The sequence below is a fragment of the Aptenodytes patagonicus genome, chromosome 3 (assembly GCF_965638725.1).
Source record: "Aptenodytes patagonicus chromosome 3, bAptPat1.pri.cur, whole genome shotgun sequence".
NCBI classification, from domain to species: Eukaryota; Metazoa; Chordata; class Aves; order Sphenisciformes; family Spheniscidae; genus Aptenodytes; species Aptenodytes patagonicus.
The window spans coordinates 60597714-60620935 of NC_134951.1; the positions used below are offsets into that span (position 1 = coordinate 60597714).

General features: G+C 39.7%; 1 protein-coding gene across 1 annotated transcript in view; it reads left to right on the plus strand.

Moving 5' to 3' along the window:
* Positions 1–13862, plus strand: part of CLVS2 (clavesin 2) — a 60321-nt gene extending 46459 nt beyond the window's left edge. Inside the window, exon 5 of the mRNA XM_076333508.1 lies at positions 5264–13862. Within this exon, the coding sequence (XP_076189623.1) occupies positions 5264–5351 (88 nt within the window). The 3' untranslated portion in view covers positions 5352–13862. The remainder of the gene's footprint in view (positions 1–5263) is intronic.
* Positions 13863–23222: the final 9360 nt, after the last annotated feature.

The following is a 23222-nucleotide window of genomic DNA, read 5'->3' on the forward strand; positions in this document are numbered from 1 at the left end:
TTAAAGGTACTGTGGTCTTCTAGTATTGCCATGAGGTTATCATTTGCCTTCCTCCTTTTTTATGAAGCTGCAGGTAGTTCCCTCAGTTTATGATGTACGAGGACCTTTTTTTTTTTTTCCTTTCTTAAGATCATCACTGTTGATTATAGACCATAGTATTGATTATTACCTATGTGAGTTGTGAGCTCAGTACAGCTAATTATTTCCATGGTGCCATATAGTTAGTGTATACAGTACTGTGTTTGGAATAAGCTGATATCCCACCCCAATCTACAGTAAGTAGTATTAGAGACAGTGCTAGCTGGAGTGAGCCTCGGTGCAGAGGGTAAATCGGGGCCAATTATCCAGCTGGGTGGCGATGGTAACTCTTATGTTCCTCCATCTCATAGCCCAGTGCCTGGTATCCACCAGCCTGTGGGTGCCAGGACATTTACAGCATCTGAACTGTCAGTCACAGTGACTGCACACAACATGAGAAAAAGTAATGAGGGCAACCAGAACAAAAATCAGTGCCGATCGTTGTATTTGAGTCTGGCAAACATCCTGGTGTTTTGATATTCTTCTCTTTGAGAAGATACGGTATAATTGCTTGCTGCATTTTACTATTCAAAATCAAGTAAAGTCTAGGGAGAGGTTAGTTACCTCTCCAGTAACTATGGAAGCAGTGAGGTGATTCACTTGGGAGGGGTAAATCCGGTCCAACCTTGCCAGAGCAGTAGAATAGAAAGGGGAAAGGTTACAGGAGGGTGATAGAAAAGGTTGAGCAGAGCAGCAAAAGTCAGAGTGCAGCTCATAAGGGGTAAACCTAGCAATGTATCAGAAGAGAACAAACAGGGCAGAAAACAATATATAAAGTCATTAAAATTAAGTCAGAATATGCTAAGCTGAGAATCAGTTTCAGGAGATGGCATTTGATGCAAAAGGGAGAGGCACTCTGGAAGCAGGTCAAACAGCATAAAATATTTTCAGACTCCTCAGCCAGGAAGATGATTTTGGCTGGAAAATGTTGCATAGATTGGGGACGACAGTACGGTTTGAAAGGGAGGTATTTTTTGGGAAATAGAGAGGATACAACAGGAGATTGCCATAGGAATAAGAAAGAAAAAAAGCAGTGAAGTTTAAGGATTTTGTGTTGAAAAAAACCTACAGTGCACTGAAACTGGGAAATAGCAAGAGACTGGATAGAAATTAACTAGGATAAGGAGAAGTTAAAAAAGGTCCTGAAGCCAAATGACAAAGATGCAATTAACACAAGTAATGCAGAAAATGGGACAGCAAAGAGCCAGGGGAAGAGGAAAAGTGAGCAATACATTTATATATGATTTGCATGTAATACAAGAATTATGAGACGACAGAGAAGCTGTCTTGGAGAGAACGGTGGAATTTAGGAGCTGAAATGCAGAAGTCTTACTATTGCAAAATGAAGTCATGAGAGTAAATAGCTTCATCGAAGGATGCAACAAAAAAACCATGAGAAGGTCTGCGACAAGACCCTTTGGAGCAGACTTCCAGACTATCCTGGGCAAGCACATTATTAAATGGAAAAGCAGTGGATTGACCAGATTCTTCATTCTTTCTCAAAGAATGCTTTCTCACGCTTACCTATTTTATTCTCATTTAACTTGTGCTTGAAAAATCCTTCATGCAGAATTACACTTCAGTGTAGACTTCAAATTGACATTCTTTCAGTCTGGGATAGCTGACACAGTAGGAGACATACTGCAGAAAATAAGCATGTTAAAATTTATATCTACATAATATTGAGCTGAAATTTCCTCAACTTCTTCGCATTCTTTTTCAGTTAGCGTGTCTGTAGCACCTGCTGGAATCCTCCTTCCCTGCTGTTGGATATAAAAAGTGCTAAGTAGACTTACTGTGCTAGTACCAAGTAGGAGGGAGTGGTAGTAAGATGGACAGAAAGTCCCAGGACTTTGATGTATTAAGTGCACAGACTGTGTTAAAACAGAAATAGAAAAGTTAAGGTAAAACAGATAAACTCTATTTCATTAAAAGTTAAATTTAACTTGAATTTGGCACCTGATGGATTGTTTCTCTCACTTTAAAACCACACTCAGTGTGGTATGTTAGTGCGGAAGAAGGTTTTTAACATATAAAAAACCATGACAGTAAGTCAATGAAAAGTGCTTAACTTCATAGAACAAATTTCACAAGCGTCTAGCAGATCTCCAACAATTATCTTGTTTAATTTGGCTTGTCATTTTGAAATGAGTTTATTGCTCCGAAAGAATATCCTTCTTAAACCAAAATCCTGCTGAGAATTCATTTCTTTGTTACTCACTTTTGCTCCCATATGAACCAGTGGCGTTCCTCCAGATCTCCTTGAACTTTTGGTGAATTGGATGATCTCTACTTGAAAGGAAGGCTGATCGTGGGGAGGGTGGTGGAGATAAGGAGGAATTAATCCCACCTGTAGCACAGACTTCTGGGGAGAATGTGTTCAGGTCACGTGTCGCCATTGCAGCCATCTCAGCAGTCACGTTTAGCCTGTGGCTGTGTCCACCCATGGCTCTCACAGCTGAGGCACCCAGCTGGAGACCTACATCCTCTTCTCACCTAACCCCGCAGGGCAGATGTCCGTGCTGATCAGCTTTGCAAAGTATCTGTGCGTGGCTTTGGTTCCTCACCTCTGCAATGGGGCTTTGTAGTACAACTCTGTCCTATTGTGTTCTGTGAGAATTTATTCAGTAATTTCTGTAAAGTGATTTAGGACATGTAGATAGAAGGTGCTATAGACTTACACAAATGTTTTTCCTTTTGCATACCTTCGTTCATGAATTGCTGCTGAATGGAATGAAACACGACAGTAAATGCTGATTTAAAACTGAATGAAAACGATTTCTCCTTCTTCAAGGCAATTAGGCTCCTGAGCTTACAAGCCACAGATCAGGGCTTGTGCAGTTTCATTTTCACATCTGCCTTGGCATCAGGGAGTTTGGAGGCCCTCAGAATTTGCAGCCAAAACTGTCTCACTGGGAATTTGAGGCCAGGTTTGCAGCCTTTCCAGCTCCCCTTCAGTTCCCCAGGTGAAAACTGGAAACCTTGGCTGCTCAGACATTGGCAGCCTAGGAAAAGGCTCAGTCTCCTATTAGTACTTACATTCAGTTGGGAATCCTTTGAAATTAGTATGGTTCCACAGCATTTTTTATCTTGATGAACTGGATTTTCCAGGAGTACAGCTTCCCACCAGCAAATTTTCCATCAGCTTTGCATCGGCACGGTACCTTGTGAAGATTTTAAAAAAGCATTTTTAATTCAGTGGTTTAGTTTTCTGCCTGAGGAACTGACCAGCGTTCTAGATAAGGGTTATTGTACAGTTTTAACTAAAATTTTTAAATTATGTTTATCACAAGAGAGACCATCAGATTTTTAGAGCTAATTTTCTTGATTTTAGCATTAGTAAGAGAATGTGGTAAGTACAATTAGAAAATATCCTTGTGTTTAAAGTTTTCACCTAGGCTTTAATTCAGATTTTTTTTCTTGTGTTTTTGAAGGTTTTCTTTAGGTTTTTTGAGAAAGACCAAATTGTCTCCTGCTATCAGCCTCATTAATTGGTTTCAGTGGATGATGCCAGTTTATAAGAGAGGGTGATTGACTCTGTGTGTTTATCTGAGTGGTCAGAATTCGAAAAGGTTTTTCTTTGTGCTGTAGCCCTCCAAATGGGCAAATCTGTAGCAATGCTGCAGTCACAGTGTGCTTCCACTGATCAAAAATAGATGCCTACATTGTAGAGATGTACCATGCTCTAATGTCCTGGTTTTGGCTGTGATGGAGTTAATTTTCTTCCTAGTAGCTGGTACAGTGCTGGGTTTTGGATTTAGGATGAGAACAATGTTGATAACACACCGATGTTTTAGTTGTTGCTAAGTAGTGCTCACACTAGTCAAGGACTTTTCAGCTTCCCATGCCCTGTGAGCAAGAAGCTGGGAGGGGGCCCAGCCAGGACAGCTGACCCAAACTGCCCAAAGGGACATTCCATACCATGTGACGTCATGCTCAGTACATAAACTGGGGAAAGCTGGCTGGGGGGGCCACTGCTCGGGGACTGGCTGGGCATCAGTTGGCGGGTGGTGAGCAACTGCATTGTGCATCACTTATTTTGTATATTCTTTTATCAATATAATAATAATAATTATTATTATCCCTTCCTTTTCTGTCCTGTTAAACTGTCTTTATCTCAAGTCACAAATTTTACTTTTTTTTTTGCGATTCTCTCCCCCATCCCACTTTGGGGGGGTGAGTGAGCAAACGGCTGTGTGGTGGTTAGCTGCCTGCGGGGTTAAACCACAACATCTAGCCATCTCAAATCTTTACAGAAAGGAAGAGGAATAGGTATTTCTAGCATGAGATTCATCTCACTAAAGGAAACATCTAACAAGGGTTGCTTTTACTGTACCCCAGAAATGTCTGCTTTTTGATAAGCTGAGGCATAGGTGATGTAAGACCCCATCTTAACACTTCAGACTTTTTAATGGATCATTTTGATTTTGCTGGAGGTTGGGGTTTCCTCTTTTTCCCTCACACATGGCTGTTGCAGGGTACCAGTGTTATGCTTCTGTGCTGAATCAGAGAATCTGGAGAAATTTTACAGTCATCACTGAATTTGCCCTTACCATCCTTCTCTGCTCTGTTTAGTTGAGCTGATAAGTGAGTTTGACAGATGTGTCCACTGCTCCAGAAATCCTGCTGGCCATGGCAGGATTCCCTAGGGTTGGCTTAGGAGCTCGCACTGTTACATTTAACTGCTATTGAGTAAAGGAGCAACTTGTGCTTCCAGCTAACACATGCCACTAATTGCAGTGTGCCATTAGCCAGCTGGGTCACTGAATTGTACCTTCTTTACAAATTGGTACAATTGTACCTTCTTTTACAAGTTTACAACTTTGTTGTGCCTTCTTTACATAACCTTCTGGTAGAGGGAGTCAGTGCTTAAGTCAGTACAAAAGACAGCTTAGTTTGCCCTCTCTTGTGTGCTGAGGATGCACCCTGCTTCACTGTTTCACTGAAGAAAAGAGGATCCACCTTATTCCACCTTTTGCTCCTGTATCCACAAACCAGCCCTTTAAAGCCACGTAATCAGTCCATGAGGGTATTTTCTGGCCATTTGCAATGATCAGATGCTTGGGTAATGCTGTACCATTATTTTTAAGCCCTAGCAGAAATGAAAATAAACAAAAGAAAGCTGAGGTTTACCCTCATTTGTCTTGATCTAGAAATGTCAAATAAACATGTTATCCCTCTGCAGGTCTCAGTCGGTTGTGGATCCTGGGGTGCTGAAACGCATGGATAAGAATGAGGAAGAAAACATGCAGCCTTTGCTTTCACTTGACTAACAGTTCCTGAGCATCGGACATGAACTGAGGTGGAAGGCACTGCCTCTCAGCAACAAGCAAACCATTGGGAAAGAGTGCACCAGCTGGGATCCCACTTACTCATGTTAATGTAGCATAATGGCAGCAGGCAGCAGGTTTTACTATTCTGCCTGAATTCTGGATGCCCTGGGGTGAAAAAGAAGAGGAGCAAAAAGGAAAATAAAATGAAATAAAAAATAAAGAGGAATCAATAATTTATTCTGTAAGTGCCAACTTGTTTGTAAATACAATATAATCCTCCAATTTGACTTTGTAAGTTATGGTAAACAAATGCTGTGGAAATGAATGACTATTAAATATGTCAGTGAAGTGCACCATAAAAAAAAGAGAAGAAAACGTGTGTGCGCTCACACATGCACACACATACACACAGAGAAACGCATACTGGACAAGGAAAAATATCAAAGCCAATTAAATGTTGGCCTTCTCATAGGAAGCCATATTGCAGCTAGCGTATTGACTACTGTTTTGTTTTCTCTCTGCAATGCTCATGTAGTGTGCAAAGATGAAGAGGGAATATAAGAACTTGGAGATGCTGTAATCAGTCAAATATTTCCTAACTGTAGGAACTGATTTCCCTAATAACGTTGTGGCTTAGGATTGTGATTTAGCATAAACCATGTAGCATTGTGAAAAAGATAACAGATGAGCTGGAACCAAGTCTTTGACAGCTTTGTTGTTTGGCTGTATGGATCTCTGAGGTTTCTTCCTTAACTTTTCGTTTACAGTTCGCAAGTAACCTGACTTGTTATCCTAACCTGTGTGTTGTAATGTGGGACACATTGGATTTACTTCTCTTGCATTTTGGGTGCACGTCAAGAATTTTTCCAGAACTCTGTTCTCCCTTGGAATGAGAAAATAGTCCTCTAAATACAGTGTAATAACTGGTATTTGAAAGTAAAGCCTGACAGCAGAGGTTAAAAGTTAATCACTGAATCCTGTGCACTGGGAGACTGGATACATATATATATTTTTACCAATCTCTGACAAGCATACAAGGTGACATTGTTAGACAAGTATATTTGATTGAAGGTTTATACAAGAAATCATACCTATTCAATGTACTTAGATATATTATAGATTGTATATTGAGACAATGTCATTATTAATATAGTAAAACTTTCCATAGAGCAACAGCATCCCACTCCAAGCAAGGATTAATATGAATAAGTTGTAATCAAACATCTCAGCCTATGTGTTTAGCACACTTTTGTTTTGGTTGTAGTGTAACTGTATATATTGAACATGTGCCATGATAGAGAAATACATTTTACCTCAAAGGGGCAACAGGTTTCGCTAGGGATTGGGTAAATCAGTGAAACGCAGGGGCTGTGTCATCTTTGTTGTGTGCTGGCTGATGTGTTTGCAGCCTGTTGTATGCTGAGGCAAGAATGTAATTTCTTACTAGGACTTAACTCTGCAATCAGAGTGAGAAGACACAAGGTGCCCACCAAGACATTTGAATAGTTAGAGGTATTGTAAAAGCATGTCCAGGCAATGCAGGGATTAGTTAAGAATACACAGACCACAGTGGAGGAGGTAGCTCTCAGCAACCCTGCTTCCCAAGCACCAGAGTTTAAATAATTTCTTCCGTCACTTCAGTGATCACTGAAGCTTCGAAGTAACCGGTTGTAGGTCACCTCTCCTTGCCCAGAATGATTGCAGCTGTAAGATTTAGTAGGCTGGGATGAGTGAAGAGAGAGCAGAGAGTGAAATCTTGGAAGTGTGTCATCTCAGAGCTTAGCTGTAACTCCTGTGGTGGCAGCTTTGGCGTTTCTCAGGGCTGAGACAACCCTGTCTCTTCCAGCATCACCCTTGATTAGCCCAGCAGCACACAGATAAAGCTTTCCTACTTCGCAGTTCATTAGCAGCACTGATAAACAGCGTATGCCCCAACATGCGATCGCATTGCAGGAACTTGTCTGAACAAGTCATCGCCTTTCCGCTCTCCTAATTCTATTTTCATGATACATGTTATGAAATGCAAAGAGAAAAGATACGGACCCTGAACGTCTTTTCAGTCTGTCCTACAAGTTTTCAGTAGTAGACACTGTTGTAATACTACTTCTATGGTTTGAGAGACTTGAAAGATGATTGATGAATTCTTATATACTATTTTATTCAGTCCTATTCTTCACATACCTTGTAACGTCATGCTGGATAGATGAGATGTGTCTCTAGGGTTTGCATAAGTGCCATATTTGAATGTATGTTATATATGCCCACACTTATGGTTAGTGGAGTAGTATATTGCCATCAATCTGATTTTTAAATCCTTGTCAGATAAAACTCTAACATCAGTAGAAATTTTCTCCTTGTAAGGGCTTCAGGATTTAGTCAGTATTCCATATGTATGCAAACTGTGACACAGTGGTGATCAAAATCTTCATGGATGCTTTTGGATACATGGGCCAAACCTTGGTGTAAACCAGCACAATGCTGATTTTAGAGTACACCAGCTGTCTGGTCAGAAAATGCAAATACCTCTTACATCCCCAGAGAGCATCTTTGTAGGAAAGCGTATCTGCCTAACTGTATGAAGCTTAACATTTGTTTTGAAGCTTACAAATTTGTTTTGTTTGCAAATCCTTTATTTATGCACTTAGCTGTAATTTATGTAATGTTTTCTGATGCCTGATTTCAGCTTCCAGTTAATGAGTATTAATATATTCTCTCCAAAAAGTGAAAGTAGGATATATTATAATTTTGTGTAACTGGGACCTCATTTTCACCAAGAACAAAACTACTTTTTCAGTAAGATCCTCACTGTTAGAGTTGGGCTACAGGTCTTCTTGGCTGCAGCTTTTATTTCGCTGAAGCAAATTCTGGCAGTGGTAACTGCAGTTGTGACATTAGATAAGAATAGGAAAATGGGTGAGAAAAATACTTATCCTTTACATGCTCCCAGTATTCTTTGAAGGCATTTCTCTTTTACACATCAGGCTACATAAAGGGTTTCCACCTTTCCCTTGCTTCTTGTAGAAAATCTTTATAGGTAGATCAATTTTTAATAGATTAAATTTGGACTGAAAACTTTTTCCAATTTTATTATCATAGGAATTGATGTCTAATTTTTATAGCGGAATTGAAGTGCTAAAAATAGAATTCAAATGCTTGGGAGGAATTCCTCTTAATTCCTTACCTTTGTTGTATATTGGGTAGAATAAACCTTGTTGTAATTATGCATGCTGATATGCATATAAAAAAAATCCTGCAATATGAGGAACTTAGTGGAAAAACTGGATACACCTGTCCAAGCAACTAAGTAAAAAAAAAAGGGGGAGGAAAAAAAGTGTAAAAATTGATAGTTTCAGGCCTTTGGCAAGACCTAAAAATGTCCCCTTACATGATATCTCTTCTATGAAACAAATGTTTAAAAATATATGAAAAAGTTATGGAAACTTTCATGCCCAAAGCCTTCCTCCTGTAATCAGAGATGTCAATAGTCTCTTGGCTTTAAAAAGACAGGTAATCAGTCCCACTAAGCTCCAACAAATACGCAAGCTCCCAATAAATATTAGTTGTAAAATAGCTTTAAGATGTCTTCACAGAAATGTAAATTTACTGTATAGCATATTTAAAAGCATGTTTTGCACTCTGCAAACATGCTATGCCTAGTCACAAAAGATATTTGTAGAGACATACATAAACTAAACACAGGATTAAAGAAAATAGGGGTAGAAGGGACCTCAAGAGGTCATTGATATGTGGAGGAGCAGATTCGCTTTAATGTCTCTCTTAAAGAATTGTTTTAGCTCAGTACCTTGCATGGAATGCTCTTTGTATTATTTAATCACAGTCACAACAAAGCCTAAGCACATTACCTGGCAAAATTTTAACCTGACAGTATTTTGTTCATGCCTTTTATTATTTACCTTTTGTGTTTGGGAAGTTAAAAAGTTTGCCAAGCGTCATAAGAGCTACCATTTAGAATTACCTGGGAAACACTTTGCAGTAAGCTTTGGTCATGTCCCTGTTGTTATATTGTTTCTGTTATTATCAGTGTATGTATTTGTCAAGATTTTTGAAGAAGTCATGTTTGGAAGAGCGTGGAGGAGAGAAAAATTCAAAATCAGGCTTCAGGATTTTGTTTAGAATATTAAAATAGGATTTGGGGGAGCCGCTGAGTTTGGTTTTGATAATCTTTATTTGCCTATGGGGAATGTCCTGCTGAGCTATTGACAGCATTGGGAACCAGGACAAATTTGGACGATAAATACCAATGTGAGAGGCAAGAGCAAAGGTCTCAAAGGATTATACTGAAAACTCAATCGCGTGGCTAGCTGTATCATGTCCTTCTAAAGAAAGGCATTTTGCAAAGTAGCTTATGAGCATGTATTTGTGGTGCTGAGAATAGTACTTTTGTCCAAGTTCAAAACACCCTATGAAATCAAGAAAATAATAGTTATCCCATTTCTCAGGTAGCAAAACAGAAACACAGCCAGTTAGAGACATTAAAATCTCAATGGAAGACATTCACATTGTGTTTATATATGGCAAAAATGACACTTTGATCACTCGGTCTGGTTTGAACAGCAGGAGAGAAAATAACGTGTCCCTGTTTTGTGTGAGAAGAATGTCTGGTTGTTGATTCAGTCATACCTAGTTTCTTTAGAAACCTACCTAAACGTTTTACCATGAGACCTTTACAAACCTTTTACCATGAGACCTTTACAAAGCAGGGGTGATCTGTGTTCCTGTGGAGTTAAATCTGAATGTACCTTTTACTATTTCTGCTGAGGAAATAGTAAAAAGGGAGTATGTCCCCCAAATGAATGAATTTCTTCCCTGTATAATTGATGGAAAAAAGGTAGTTTACTCTGAAGACCCCCAAAAGGAAATCTCGGCTGTCCAGTAAAGAAGTCTGAACTTGGTCAGGGAGGATCTCCTTTTGAGGGCCTTGAAAGATACTTATTTCCCATTAACTGTACAAGGAACATGTGCATTTTGTTTAGAGGCATGCTTAAGTGACCACAAATGAAAGTGCAAGCCGGGTAGATGGGACCCCACATCCTGTATTGCCTTGTAACCTTGAATGATCCTGTGTCGAGGGTCTGTATTTAGCACATTAACTTGGGCATACCCTTCAGTCTGCATTTCAGCTTTCAGTTGCTTGGGAATTTTTTCCTATCAGCTTTTGGGATCTTAATTTGTTCCCTTCATGTGGGTCTGCTGTCACAAAATGGCATTGACCCCTGTTGGATTGCACAATTTGCAAAGTGATTTTGTGGTTAAAAAATAACAACTTGTGGTGTGCTGGGCAGTGGTGAAGTTGAAACATAGGTCAGAAGCTCACACTACTTTGTCACTCATTCTCCAGTGTTTTGTGTGTGTAAACTGCTTTGACTGGGAACAGACATGTCAGACTCGCATGATATGAGTTTAAAAAGAGAGAAAAAAGAAGTTCCTGCAGTGAATTCAAAATCTGAGTTGATGGTACTGCTGTGGAATCCAGATGGAGGGGAAGCACTGCACACAGGCAAAATAGAGCGACCTCCAGTGGAAGATGCTGATGCTTCCTTATGGCACACATTTTTGTTAAAACATGGCCGAAGTATTTTGTCTATGGGGACCCTGGTCGGCCAGCTCTGTTGTTTCTGAATCGGTCACTTACAACAAGTCCTCTCTAATAAAGGTGTGACAAAGCTTCCTTTTGCTGGTAGTGGAGAATTCACTTCCAGAGAATTGGCATATCTGTCAATTTGCAGCATACAAATGGTGGAGGTTAGTTAGGATTTGTATTTGATATGGAAATGCTGCTGTCATTCCTTAAAGAGGCTGTCGCATCGTTGGCAACACACAGCAGTGCCTAAAGGCAAGCATCTCAAATGAGGTCCCTTGGTTAATAAAAATTTAAGGGGAGAAAAAAAGCAAGAGAAAAGATAATAGAAGATGATAAAACACAATAATTAAAATAAAAAACAGAAGCAAGCCTGCGGTGGAAAGCCATATGAATGGCAAAAATGATGTGAGTGAACTTGTATGAAGACTTCCAAGAAGTGAATCAGTAGCCTATCTTGTCTCCCCCATCCACATTATGAGCAGAGTTCCCATTTTTCACATGGTCTACCTTGTATGGCCATGGTGGAGTTTCCCAAATCTTTAGAAAACCCTTGAGTTACCATGTGAAACTAGGAGCAGTAGCTGAGCTTGTGAACATGGTTTAATGGATCAGTGCATGCCACCAGATCCTCACCTGGAGATGGGCCCCGGCCTAACTCAGACCTGGGTACCCAAAGAAATATGTGAAATGCCGCGTCCTGCCTGGCTGAAGAAGTCATGCAGGGAGAGAAGGAAAGGAGCCGCACGCCTGTAAGGAAAGGTGGGAGGCCTATGGAGAAAACAATAACAGGGAGTTGGAGTGAACTGATCAATCATTTTAATGTAATGGTGAGGGAGGATTTCACTTGCTTTGTAATATGAGAGAGGACTTACAAACCCCACCACACATCTGTCGTCAGAAAGGAGAACATCTTTCTCTCTTTCCAACACAAACTTGGTTCGACATATTTAAACCTGATGTATATGCCAGGCCTGAACTGCCTCTGCTGCTGCTGTTTCCACGGTGGCTCTTGGGATGTGGGTATCACGTAACATGCAGGAGCTGGAAAGCTAATGTTCACCAGCCTGTCCATAGGAAGAGAAGGAAGGGATGTATTCTGCAAGTCCCTGCTGCAGAGATAATTTCGTGGGAGAATTCACCGCTTGCTTGGATTAAAGCCTGTCTCGCCCTGACATCAGTATCGGCGCCTGCTCTGTGTAGAAGGCTGTGAGTGTAAGTGGTGCGGGAATCTCCCCTGCGCACCTCGGTGTCTTGTGCTAATTATGCAGCCTTCGAGCTGTAGCTGGTGATCTGTGTCCTGTGTCTTTAAACAGTTCTGCTGGTGATGTTAATTGTAGCCATTAGTCAGAGTGGAGATGATTTAAAGGAAACTGACAACTTTAAGGATCACACTTAACATCTAAAAATGTTAAATTGGTGATTGTTACAAGTAATGCCTAAGATTAGGATAACTTCAAGAGTTTCAGCATTTGGTTTCATTGTATCCTTGATGGGACTTAGTGTATAATCACTTTCCCTTAAATATGGTTTTCCCTGAGGTTCATGCACATCTTTCACGCATCAGTGGCAGAAGGAATTAAATAGTAGAAAATGTGATTCTAAACCTATGAATATATTCAGAGGGGCACATATAGAACACCTGACACTATTTAAAAAAAAATTGTTTTGCAGTTAACTACTGTTCAACTTGACAATAATGTCTCTTTTAAATCATTTGGTTCTCTAGCTCTTTCACCCTATGGACTGTTGTGTGAAATGTATCCTACAAACCTTCCCCAGCTCTGCATCCTTTCTTCTCCTACCCCCTTGCTTTCAACAACATCCTGTCTTCTGTAAGTACTTTATTCTATGAATAACTGGAGAAAACTGTAAAAAACCCCCGACATCCTGATAATCTGCAGACTAGAGCTTGAGGACCACTATTTTAAGTATTTCCCTTATACAAATCTCTGGTAACAGGATGGAAGGGAAAATGAGAGCAACAGCTGACCTCATCATAGAGGAATACAAAAAAGACTGTGGCTAGGAGTCCGCACAGGTGTAAGTAGACAGTCATCTGAGACAGCTCTTGTGATTTAAGATGTTACCTTCCCCTGACTGTTAATTATCACTCTTCAGGTAGGGACTACTGCCCCGACGTCTAAGCAGCAACAGATTATGGAAGTTCTCCTGTCCCAGTGAAGGTTGTGCACAACTCATGCTAAGTCTGTTGATTCTGCATTCATGCAAATGTCAAAGCACTCACATAACCTATTACTAGTACTCTGTTGTGAGAATAATGATTAACAGCTAGTTGTGGCGACATCTAAAATTGCTAGATTGGCTCTCTGTGCCTTAAGGCTCTCGTGATCTGTAGTACTTGCATAGCAGTAACCACTGAATACATTTTTTTCGCATGCAACAATCTACTTTGGAGCCTTACGGAAAATACTATAGCACCGTATCAAAAATTCAAAAATTAAATTACAGGAGTAATTTGCAAACAGTGCTTGTATCCTCAGGATAAAATTTGTTTGTTTGTTTCTCAGTTTAGTACTGTTAGGACTCAGGGGGTCTGAGATTTGTAAAGCCAGGACAAGTCTATCAATCATGTTCTCTCTATGTATAGTTTCAGTAACTATTCTCTTTTCACAACTTGTTGTCAGTTTCAGTTTTATTCTTGGACCTAGTAAGATGGTTACTTTTGGTCTGTTGTGTTCCAACCTAAAATCTGAAGATTAAGCAACTTTGTGAAACATGTCACTCTTTATATTGTATATTTATATATCATCGGTTCTCTGTGATCAGTGGGCTGCTTTGGAGAGTACTACTACTTTAAATCATTGTTGGTTACTGAGGAAGAATGACATTCTGTTAAATAAAATATGACCAAATGAAAATTAAAATACATATATATTTTTGTGTTTGTACATGGGAGTGTTTGTCTGGCTTGCTTGTGCTAAAATATGTATGGCGGATATACTTTAATTGGATGAACTGTACTTGATTTTTATCAAGGTTTTGAAAGAAAAATAAGAAAGAACAGTGGTACATCAGCATGTAAGTTTTTTTCTGGTAACACTGAATGTCTCTTTCTGCCCAACAGTAGGTTTTAGAGCGCTAACATATTCCACGTTTACAATACTGTTGTGAGCTGTCACTTCTTGGAAGTCTGCAGGTCGTGAATGTCCTCACAGATGAAGATCATGCAGAGATGCAGCACAAGAAAAGCTCATTTTCCTCTCAAAGATATTTCCTACTCTCCTGCCTCTTAACTTCTTCTGTACTGTGTTCCCTAGCATCGTCTCATGTTCCTTGACTTTTCTTTTGATGCCACATCAGGGAGAAGTGATATTAGCTCCTCACAGAGATGTCCCTTTCTTCAGGGAAATGTCGCTGTTCTCAGGAAAGAGTAACCAGGGTAGGACAGAACAGGCTATGTGACATTGAAGCAGTGCCTACAGAATGACCGTATTTCATTCTAGATTTTATTTTTCTTGGGAGGGAGAGACCCAGTAAATGATAGTCGTGTGTTTACGTGCTTCTCCAATATCCTTTCTGTAGTATTCCTTACTTTAGGCACAAGGACATTTTCTGTGCATTTCTGTGCATTCACATTTTCTGTGCATTTTCTGTATCTTAACTTTGGTTTACACAGATTAAAAAAAAAAATAGGCTGCAGTAGCTTTCTGTTTCACACATAATCTCAGTGGTATATTCAGATGCATTCCTTCTGCCAATTCTGCAAGGTATAACTTTCCAAGAAGAAGTACAGATTTCCCAATTACCATGTTGAACAAATATTGACGGTTTCTCATCTGCGTGGGAATGTAGTCCTTCAGCTCCCAGGCGCTGCATTGTTGTATACAGTATATAAGCCATTGCTGCGCAAGGGTGCATTTCATCATTACAACTGTAGCAAGACAGACCTCAATATAGTTCTCTGCTCCCTTTGAAATCCCTCACTCACATCCCTCTTACTGAGCAGAATTAAAGCCCCTGTAATCCGGTGTGGTTTGCTGCAATACCTCACTACAGTGCTTGAGTTACAGCCACTATCCATTTGTATGTTGCTGGGCTGCTTTCCCCTGAAAACAATGTGATCCCTGTGTGTATGCGTGTGTGTGTGTGTGTGTGTGTGTGTGTGTGTACACGTCTGCTTGTCTCCCCCCACCTCCCATTTTGGAGCCCTTTTACCAATGTCAGTTATCCTCGGGAAAAAGACAGAGGCCTCAAAGCTTGCATCTGGGTTGACATGTCATGTCCAGGTTGCCCGGCCCTGATGTGGGAGCTGGCTGGAGCATCCTGCAGCTTGTGTGCAACTCCAGCACCTTCGGTTCTTACTGGAGGAGACCAGGCTGTGGGCTGGAGGGTGGGGAAGGAGTGGCAGCCTTGTGTTTGGCCTGAGGGAACCGGGTTGCAATGGGGACCTACGCTAGGACTACACAGACAGTTTGGATGTGTAGTACCACAGAAGTAGGTACGTGGGCAGAGGAGAGCAATGCTTTTCGATCCCGGATGGCGAGCAGAGCGAGCCCTTGCTGTTAGGCACCAGTGTTTCTGTATGGGCAGGAGGTCATACATGACTTCCAGCCAAAAGGAGAGTGTCAATGTAAGTCCCACCGGTGTGGAGGCATGGTCAGCAGGTTGTGCAGGAGTATCAGAGGATACTCCTCTGGGATATAAGTCTGGGATATAAGTCTGGGGAATTAATCACCTACTATGCTACCACAGCTTTGGTGCTTGAAAGGTGGTACTTCCTCTGCAGCCTAAAATAGCACTGCAATCGTGTAGGATACAGGAGCAGATAGTGCAATTGGGAGCGGTGCTATTAATTTCAATAGTTCTGGTGGTGTTTACACAACTCTGTAAGTGTCTATTGAACATAATATAAACATAGTAAGTGTTCACAAATCTGAAAGTTCTCTATGACAGTAGAAAAGAAAGTATTTCACCTCATTGCCTGCATGTCTGGACAGCGCTGGTTTCATTCTCATGAACTGAGTAGTGGGGAAAAGTAGCATTTGGCCTTCTAGACATGTACAGATGGTTGGCTGGTCAAAAGCCCTTCCAGTACCTGAACCCTGACTGACAGTGTCCCTTCCCCTCTGGATAGATTACCAGGCTGTCAAGCAATCTTTCTTCCCTTCATCCATCAACTCAACTGTTGAAAACTAGAGATTGACAGCTGAGAAAGTGCATATGTAGCAAAAATATGTGACACTGGTCAAAATGGAGATAATATGTTTTTTTACACTATTGTTCTATTCAGAGCTACAACTTTCTAACTTTTTGCTTTTGTGAGAAATTTAACACCTTGCCTCTTCCCAATTGTACAGAAAAAAAAGGATGAAATATTGTTTAAATTTTATTTCCAGCAATGTTAATGCTAGAGGATACAGTTAATCGTATGATTTGATATCAATATTTTTCATTTCAATCTCTGGAAATAAATACATTTTTTTAACAGACATGTAATTTCTTCCTTATGAAGCAATGAAGTGGGAATGAGACTGATCTTACTGTATCCAGTTCCCAGAATCACTGCATAAAGGCTAACCCTGTTGAAGAAGCTGTGGTTGAAATGCTGATCTTAATGAGAAAAAAATTTTTTTTTTTCATTTAGTCTGATGTATAAACTGAACGTTATAAAATTTGAATATGAAATATGAAGCTTTTAATTAGTTTCTAAATTAACACCGTGGTGGAAAATGACAACATATTCAAAAGCTTTACAATTCTTTCTTTTTTTTTTTTTTAATGCATATAATCTTTTACAGTTCGGACCAAGCTACCAAAGACCAACAAGAAAATACCCTGAAATCTTAAAGTGCTCAGAATAAAGTATGAAGTACAGCTGTGCATCATACTATCAACTAGAAATTTTTTTGCTATTAAGGCTTTACATTATTATTATTAGATCCTCCTAATGCTCATATAGCAAAGACCTCAAGGAGAAATAAAGCATCTTGTTTATAGAAACCAAAAAAACCCCCACCCAGAAAAGAAACAAAACAAGAAACCACAGCTTATACTGATCTTTCTTGATTTAATTCCTCATACATGTGATTTTTCTTCTTTAAAAAACCTGTAGCCGTGGATCTCAGCCTATGCAGTGCATCAGGGTGATCTCACTTGTAACTTGCACATTCCCCCTGTACAAGCATGCTGAACCATAATAGATTCTTACATTATTATAATGTCATTAAAAACATTTGACATAGTGTGCAATTTGAAAATATAGACTAAACTCGATCACGAAATAGAGACAGCACTGACGAGAGTGTTTGGAAAAACCCTTGCAAAGACACCTGTCGGGTACGCAGTCTCTTCAAGAGGTATGGTTTGCAGTCACTTTAGGGCGTGATGCTCTTCAAGCCCCAGAATTAAAGAAAGGGGAAAATTGATATACCTGCTAGAAATGTATGTGAATCAGCTGAGTTAATAAGAGACCATGCTATGGAAAAGTGGTTTTAGCCTACTGTTAAGTTCTCACGATGAGAAAATTGCCTCATTAGAAGGCTTTAGTAAAATGCAGAGGCAATTGCAGTGCAGTGTGGATTAATTAAAATTCAGGCATTAACTGAGGTTGACCTCAAGTCATAATTCCTGTGAGTAACATCCTCCACCACTTGTTTTTGTGGAGGCTCTTACGGAGGTTTTCAGGGAAAGTGGGAATGTGACATACTGCCATTGCTTCTTCCCTTCTTTAAGTTCTCTAAAGCTCATTGCCTTTAAATTTCTCTGCTAATGTCCCTGCATTATGAATGATGATCCCTGATGGATCTACTATATAGGAATTTCTTTAGTCTTCATTTGTTGTCAGTTCCCTCTCTTCTAATTTTATTGATGCTGAGGTGGTTTTTGTGTTAGGGTTTTTTTGGGGAAGGTGGGGAGATGAGTCCTTTTTTCCATTCCAAGGTAATTAAGCAAATGATGTTTTCATAACACTGCAGCTGCAGACATTTATTTTTGACTGTTTGATCCCCTCCAGTTTATTATTCAAAGATCAGCTGTTTGTAATGATTAAATATAAGCATCTCAGAAATGCATAATGATGCCAATTTTCTGCCTAGTTTCCCTTTCCTAGAAGCACCTTATCAGTGCATATGAAGCCCAAGATGACAGCAATTCACACCTCTGCAGAGACAATAAAATGTAAATAGCGTGGTTTAGCCTGAGTATTTTTCCCTGGAAATAATTAATTTTACCCTCCCATTATTTTTGCTTGTGCAAAAAAATATGCACTAATAAGATGATTACTGTTTTGTTTTTTAATTTTTTTTTTAAGCTCAGATAAGAATTTTTCTATTACAAATGCCTATCAGGGAAAGCCGTGTATTTATTGGATGCAACATGATGAAGAGGCGCCTGCCTCCTGCCTTTCACCACGGCTTGTTTGCAGAGTGACATTTGTGGGTTTCAGATTGCAGAAGTGAGTTTGTGTTACGGGCTGAAGTCACTAAATAATGAGGGGCCATAGAGGCCAGATACGGCACAGCGCCTTGGTTTGGATTTGAGATACACAAACCTCTTCTTTATAAATGGCAGTTTATATGGGTTTTAGTTTCTGTGGGATTTTTGTCACATAGCCTCACTGAGCACCCTAGGGAGAAAAGTATTGGTGCCGCCAGAGAACTAATTTTGGGAAAACAGAGAATAAAACTGTCAGCTTTTCTGAGCTGAAAGAGTTTCCCAAAGGGACTTTTTATTCTGTGAGGGAAACTACTAGAGGCTTGTAGCATTACTGGTATTGATTTTAATGTTCCAGTTTGCAGTCTTTATTTGCAAGAGCATTTTGATTAAAATGACTTGTCTTTGATTTTCCTTCTCAAAATGGCTTTGATTTTAAAATTGATTTTATGACAGTTTATAACATATAAACAAAATGGTTAAAGTAATTTCTTTCAAAAATCAAACCCACTATTCTGATTATTAATGTTAAAGTGATATTACGAGTCTGAATTATTAACATTACATTTTTTGAAGGAAGTCTCAGGTCATGTTTTGTTCTCGGGTCGTGTTTGGTTCTGTGTCAGAATAAACTCAAATGCCAAACTACCACAATTTCTCATGGAAGAGAAACTCTTAGATTGAAGGTGCTCTGTTGCTTGACTTCTGTCAAAATAAGACATAGATAGCAAATATATATCGGTTCCTTTCACTGAATCACTCAAATAAGATTAAAGAGAATAAGAGGACGCTATAAGTCACTTGCTGATTTACTGAACTAGAAAAACAATCAGATCATTAACTCCCATCTTAAAATGTAAGACTAGTCTTCTGAAAAGTTTAGTTAACGCTTGCACCTGCTCTATAAATTTAAGCAACTCATCCCTCAGCTTTATTACTTCCATGACATCCACAGCCAGTGAGGTCCATAATTCCAGAGCACAGATGATTAATGTCACCCTATTTGGATTCCTTACTGTAGCCCAGCACCAGAGACCATCAGAAACTGCCTGCACCTGCGTGATGAGGCAGGGAGGGAGGGGATTGTTTTAAGCCTTTGAATTTTTTCCATCATGAAGCTTTGCTTTCCCTATTCTTCTGAGTGAGGCTGGTCAGAATTTGTTCAAGAAGCTCTTTCTTACTGAAGATTTTGGATATAGCAAAATTGAAACTGTGAAACATTTCAATCTCATCTACATTTTCAAAGTAAATTTTTAAAACAGTTTAAATACATTTTTTGATACAATTTTTCTTTTGAAGATATGCTAGTTAAAACAATAAAATAAAATATTTCTGATTCAATTTGAATATTTTATTTTATTAAAACTTTTGGGAGTTTTACACTTCATTATATTTTGAGACAAATATAATTTCAAAATCCATAAATTTCCTTTCTTATTTTTGGTTTGGATCAGCTTCTCTAGATTGCTGTAGGTGACTTTCAGGAAGGTTGTGATTTGATTAGTATATGCCTCCAGCCCTTCAGAAGCATATTCATCCATTCAAAGTTTTATTCTTTTTTTCCTTCCTCCTCAGCTATCCCAAAGTTTCTGCCTCATCCACTCTCACCTGAGGACAACCAAAGAGATCTTCTTCTGAGGCGTGTATTAAATAAACAAGTTGGTGGTTTTCCATCTTTCCTTTCAAAATCTTACACTTATTGGACATACTATGTCAGAAGCACTTTCTAATGTTTTAACCACATGTGAAAACAAACGCATTTCTTGATACCATGATAGACAAGGAACTCACGTATAACAAGAAAGCAAAAATAACCATGCCAGAGAGAGAGGGAATAGGGAAGAAAGAGGAAGAAGTTAGTGAAGATCCAGACCTGACAGTGACAGCAAGGAAGTAAAGCATTAGGATAAATAATGCCACGCTCTAAGTGTTATTCCAGAGTGTAAGCATTCCCTTTCCTTTCTGATCAACTAATCAACTGAAAATCAGTTTACTTTAACAGAGCGCACACCACGTTGTGTTATTTATAAAAATAATTGTATCCCCTTTTCAGTGCTGTTGACTGCCATCAGCAGTCAATCTAGAAAGCACAGTTCTGAGCTAGCTCGCACAGAGAGGATGTAGTAAAGCTAAAAATTCACAGAGGGTGATAACAAAGATGATGTAATGGTATCTGCACATGGAGAGTAAATGTGCTAGGACAGTTCAGCCTTGAACATAGCCAGTGGGGTCTGAGGTATGATGAAAGCCTACAAACTCATGAGTGGCTTGGAGAAACTGAATACCCTTGTTTTTCTTTGTATAAGAGCAAAGAGTCACGACACAAAATGATTAGACTGCACATTCATGACACACAAGAGGAGGTGAGGCTTCATGCGACCTCTAATTAAAATCTTTACCTCATTGCCACAGGGGACCGTAGATGCTGAAAGTATATATGACTTCCAATAACATATTCATTAAAGAATTCTTTATCTAGGGTCATTAAATGCAAAAAATATATGGCCACTGGCTCAGGGAGATCTTGAGACACAGGGCTCCAAATATTCCGACAGTTTACCGGGGGAGCATCAGTTCCTGCTTGCAGCATTCTCATATCCTTCCTGGGCATCGGCTGCTGCCCACTGTCAGAAACAGGAGCAGGCGAGCCTTTAGTCTTGCCCAGTATGGCTTTTCCTACTTTCACTAAAAATAGCTTGCATGCTGAGATTTATACAGTGTCCAACACTGCGATGGGTTTGAGATTTGCTTGTTATAACAGCTGTTGTCTCCTGTGATTCTTCAAAGGCTGTTATGCTATAAGGGCTTGCTATCATTTAAGACAGATGCCGGGAATTCATCTCACCCAACTTCAGACATCTACATGTGAGGTAATCACTTGGATCCCTGCTCTGATCAGTGGAGAAGAAAATTCATGGTGAGGGTCATCTCACCTAGGAGATGAGCTGTGCGCTCTGGTGCCTATCACTCTCTGTAAAGGGAGCCAAGTGACTAACTCCCATGTAGACACCTACACCTCAGTTGTCAAAATTTGGCTATGTGAATCCCACTATGTCTGGAACTAGGTGACAGTCTAACTTGGAAAACTGAATGTTTTTTTCCCTGTTTTTGAAATCGGGAGATTTCTATTAGCAGGGCCATTGCCCCTGACTGGTGTCCACATTGAAGATAATGTGAGGGGAGAACTGGTAAGGAAGGGAAGTAAGTAGAGAGCTGTATCCTGGTTCTGCTTCCTCCCTCGTGGAGTACATTGCATAAAAATGGAGGAAATGTGCCTTCTTTTTCAACGAGAGATTGGTGTATTTTCTAAAACAATAGTGCAAGGGCAAGCCAACTGGAAAAGCTGTCTGGCATACAGACTTTAACCAGGTTTGGGGTCCACAAAGGCGTTAAAGACAGGCTTTGTTATCCAGAAAGATCCTTTATTTTCTTCTTGAGTGTAACATGTCTGCAGAAGATAAGTACGCCTAGAAAAAATATATTAATTGCTTTATTGTCATGTAGCTCCTCCAAAATCACAGTTCTACGATTCAAAGGGCTAGGACTGAGAAAAATGCGTTTAAATCACTCCTGGCTCTTAAAAGATGCGTTATGGAAATGAGACTGCCTAAGAATGGTGTCAGACAGGAGATGTACACATAGCAGTGCACTTGAAGGGCAGCACTAGAAACAGTGGGCAGCTATTACTTAGGTTCAGAGGAACTGGACTGTATAGCTTCTGGTGGCTGAATTCATTCACAATAGAATTGTCTCTAGGTATATGACATATATAATTTTCAGTATTGTTTCTGTTTTCAGGATAATGCCATCTGGCCTTCTGCCATATGGAAGCTTGTTTGTTACCTGAATGTTTTTCTTACCACCAGTGAAGAACAGCATCCCAAAGTCTATCTGTATCTATACTTACAATTATACCTATACCTTCAACTATTTATGTAATTTTTTCCAAGCTGAAAATCATTCTCTTCTCTTCGTCTTTGTCTGCATCTATAATAGGTCATTGTTTCTTCATGATGACACTTAAATTGCTCACCACTCCTTCTTCAGCCAAATTAAATGTACCACAGTGCTTTGAAGATACTCCATGTACCTTGAGATGGGGTTTTTCATATAATACATGCTCCAAATGTTATGTTTTGCATTGTTAATCTGAAGGGAAGTACTTGCTGTCATGGTGTGATCTTTTGATGCAAAGGTACAGCTACTGGATACTTAGGTGAAGGAGATGTACAATAAAAACAGGTGACGATTATCATTTGAGTCAAAATGGGTGGGATTCGTTTGACCAAACTTCAGCTACATGTGACCTAGCTCTATACACCCTAGTCAATGAAGAGGAAGAGTCACTTCTAAGGCACTACTCATCACATCCTAACGCAGAAATCTTAGCTAGGGGAAACTGTTGGTATGACTGGCAAGGGAGGCATAATGGGAACCTGAAACAGCATACACGTTGCACAGAGGCAGTACAGAGGAGAAGAGAACGTTTCCTTTACAAATTATTAAACAACAGGAGGAAGCCCTTTGACACCTTTATTTGTAATGAAAAGGTAGGTCTCCAAAGGAAAATGCTTGCTTAATAAAATATATTTAATCAGGGCCTTCATCTTCAAAGAGGCACCGTTGCACACACATCTGCCCCTCTCCTTCACAGAAGACATGTTGACTCATGCTATAAGTACCAATATGTGCTCAGGCTACTCTTTCCAGAGGCAAGGCAAAAGGAATGTACTGTGTTATGGCATAAAGCCTTTCCAAGTTGATCTTTACTATGGTAAATATTCAAGTCCTCAGAATTGTGAGGAATGTAAGCTCAGGCTTCCAGAACAACTGATCTGCATGGTGATGGATCAATAAAAGACATTGCAGCGGATCTT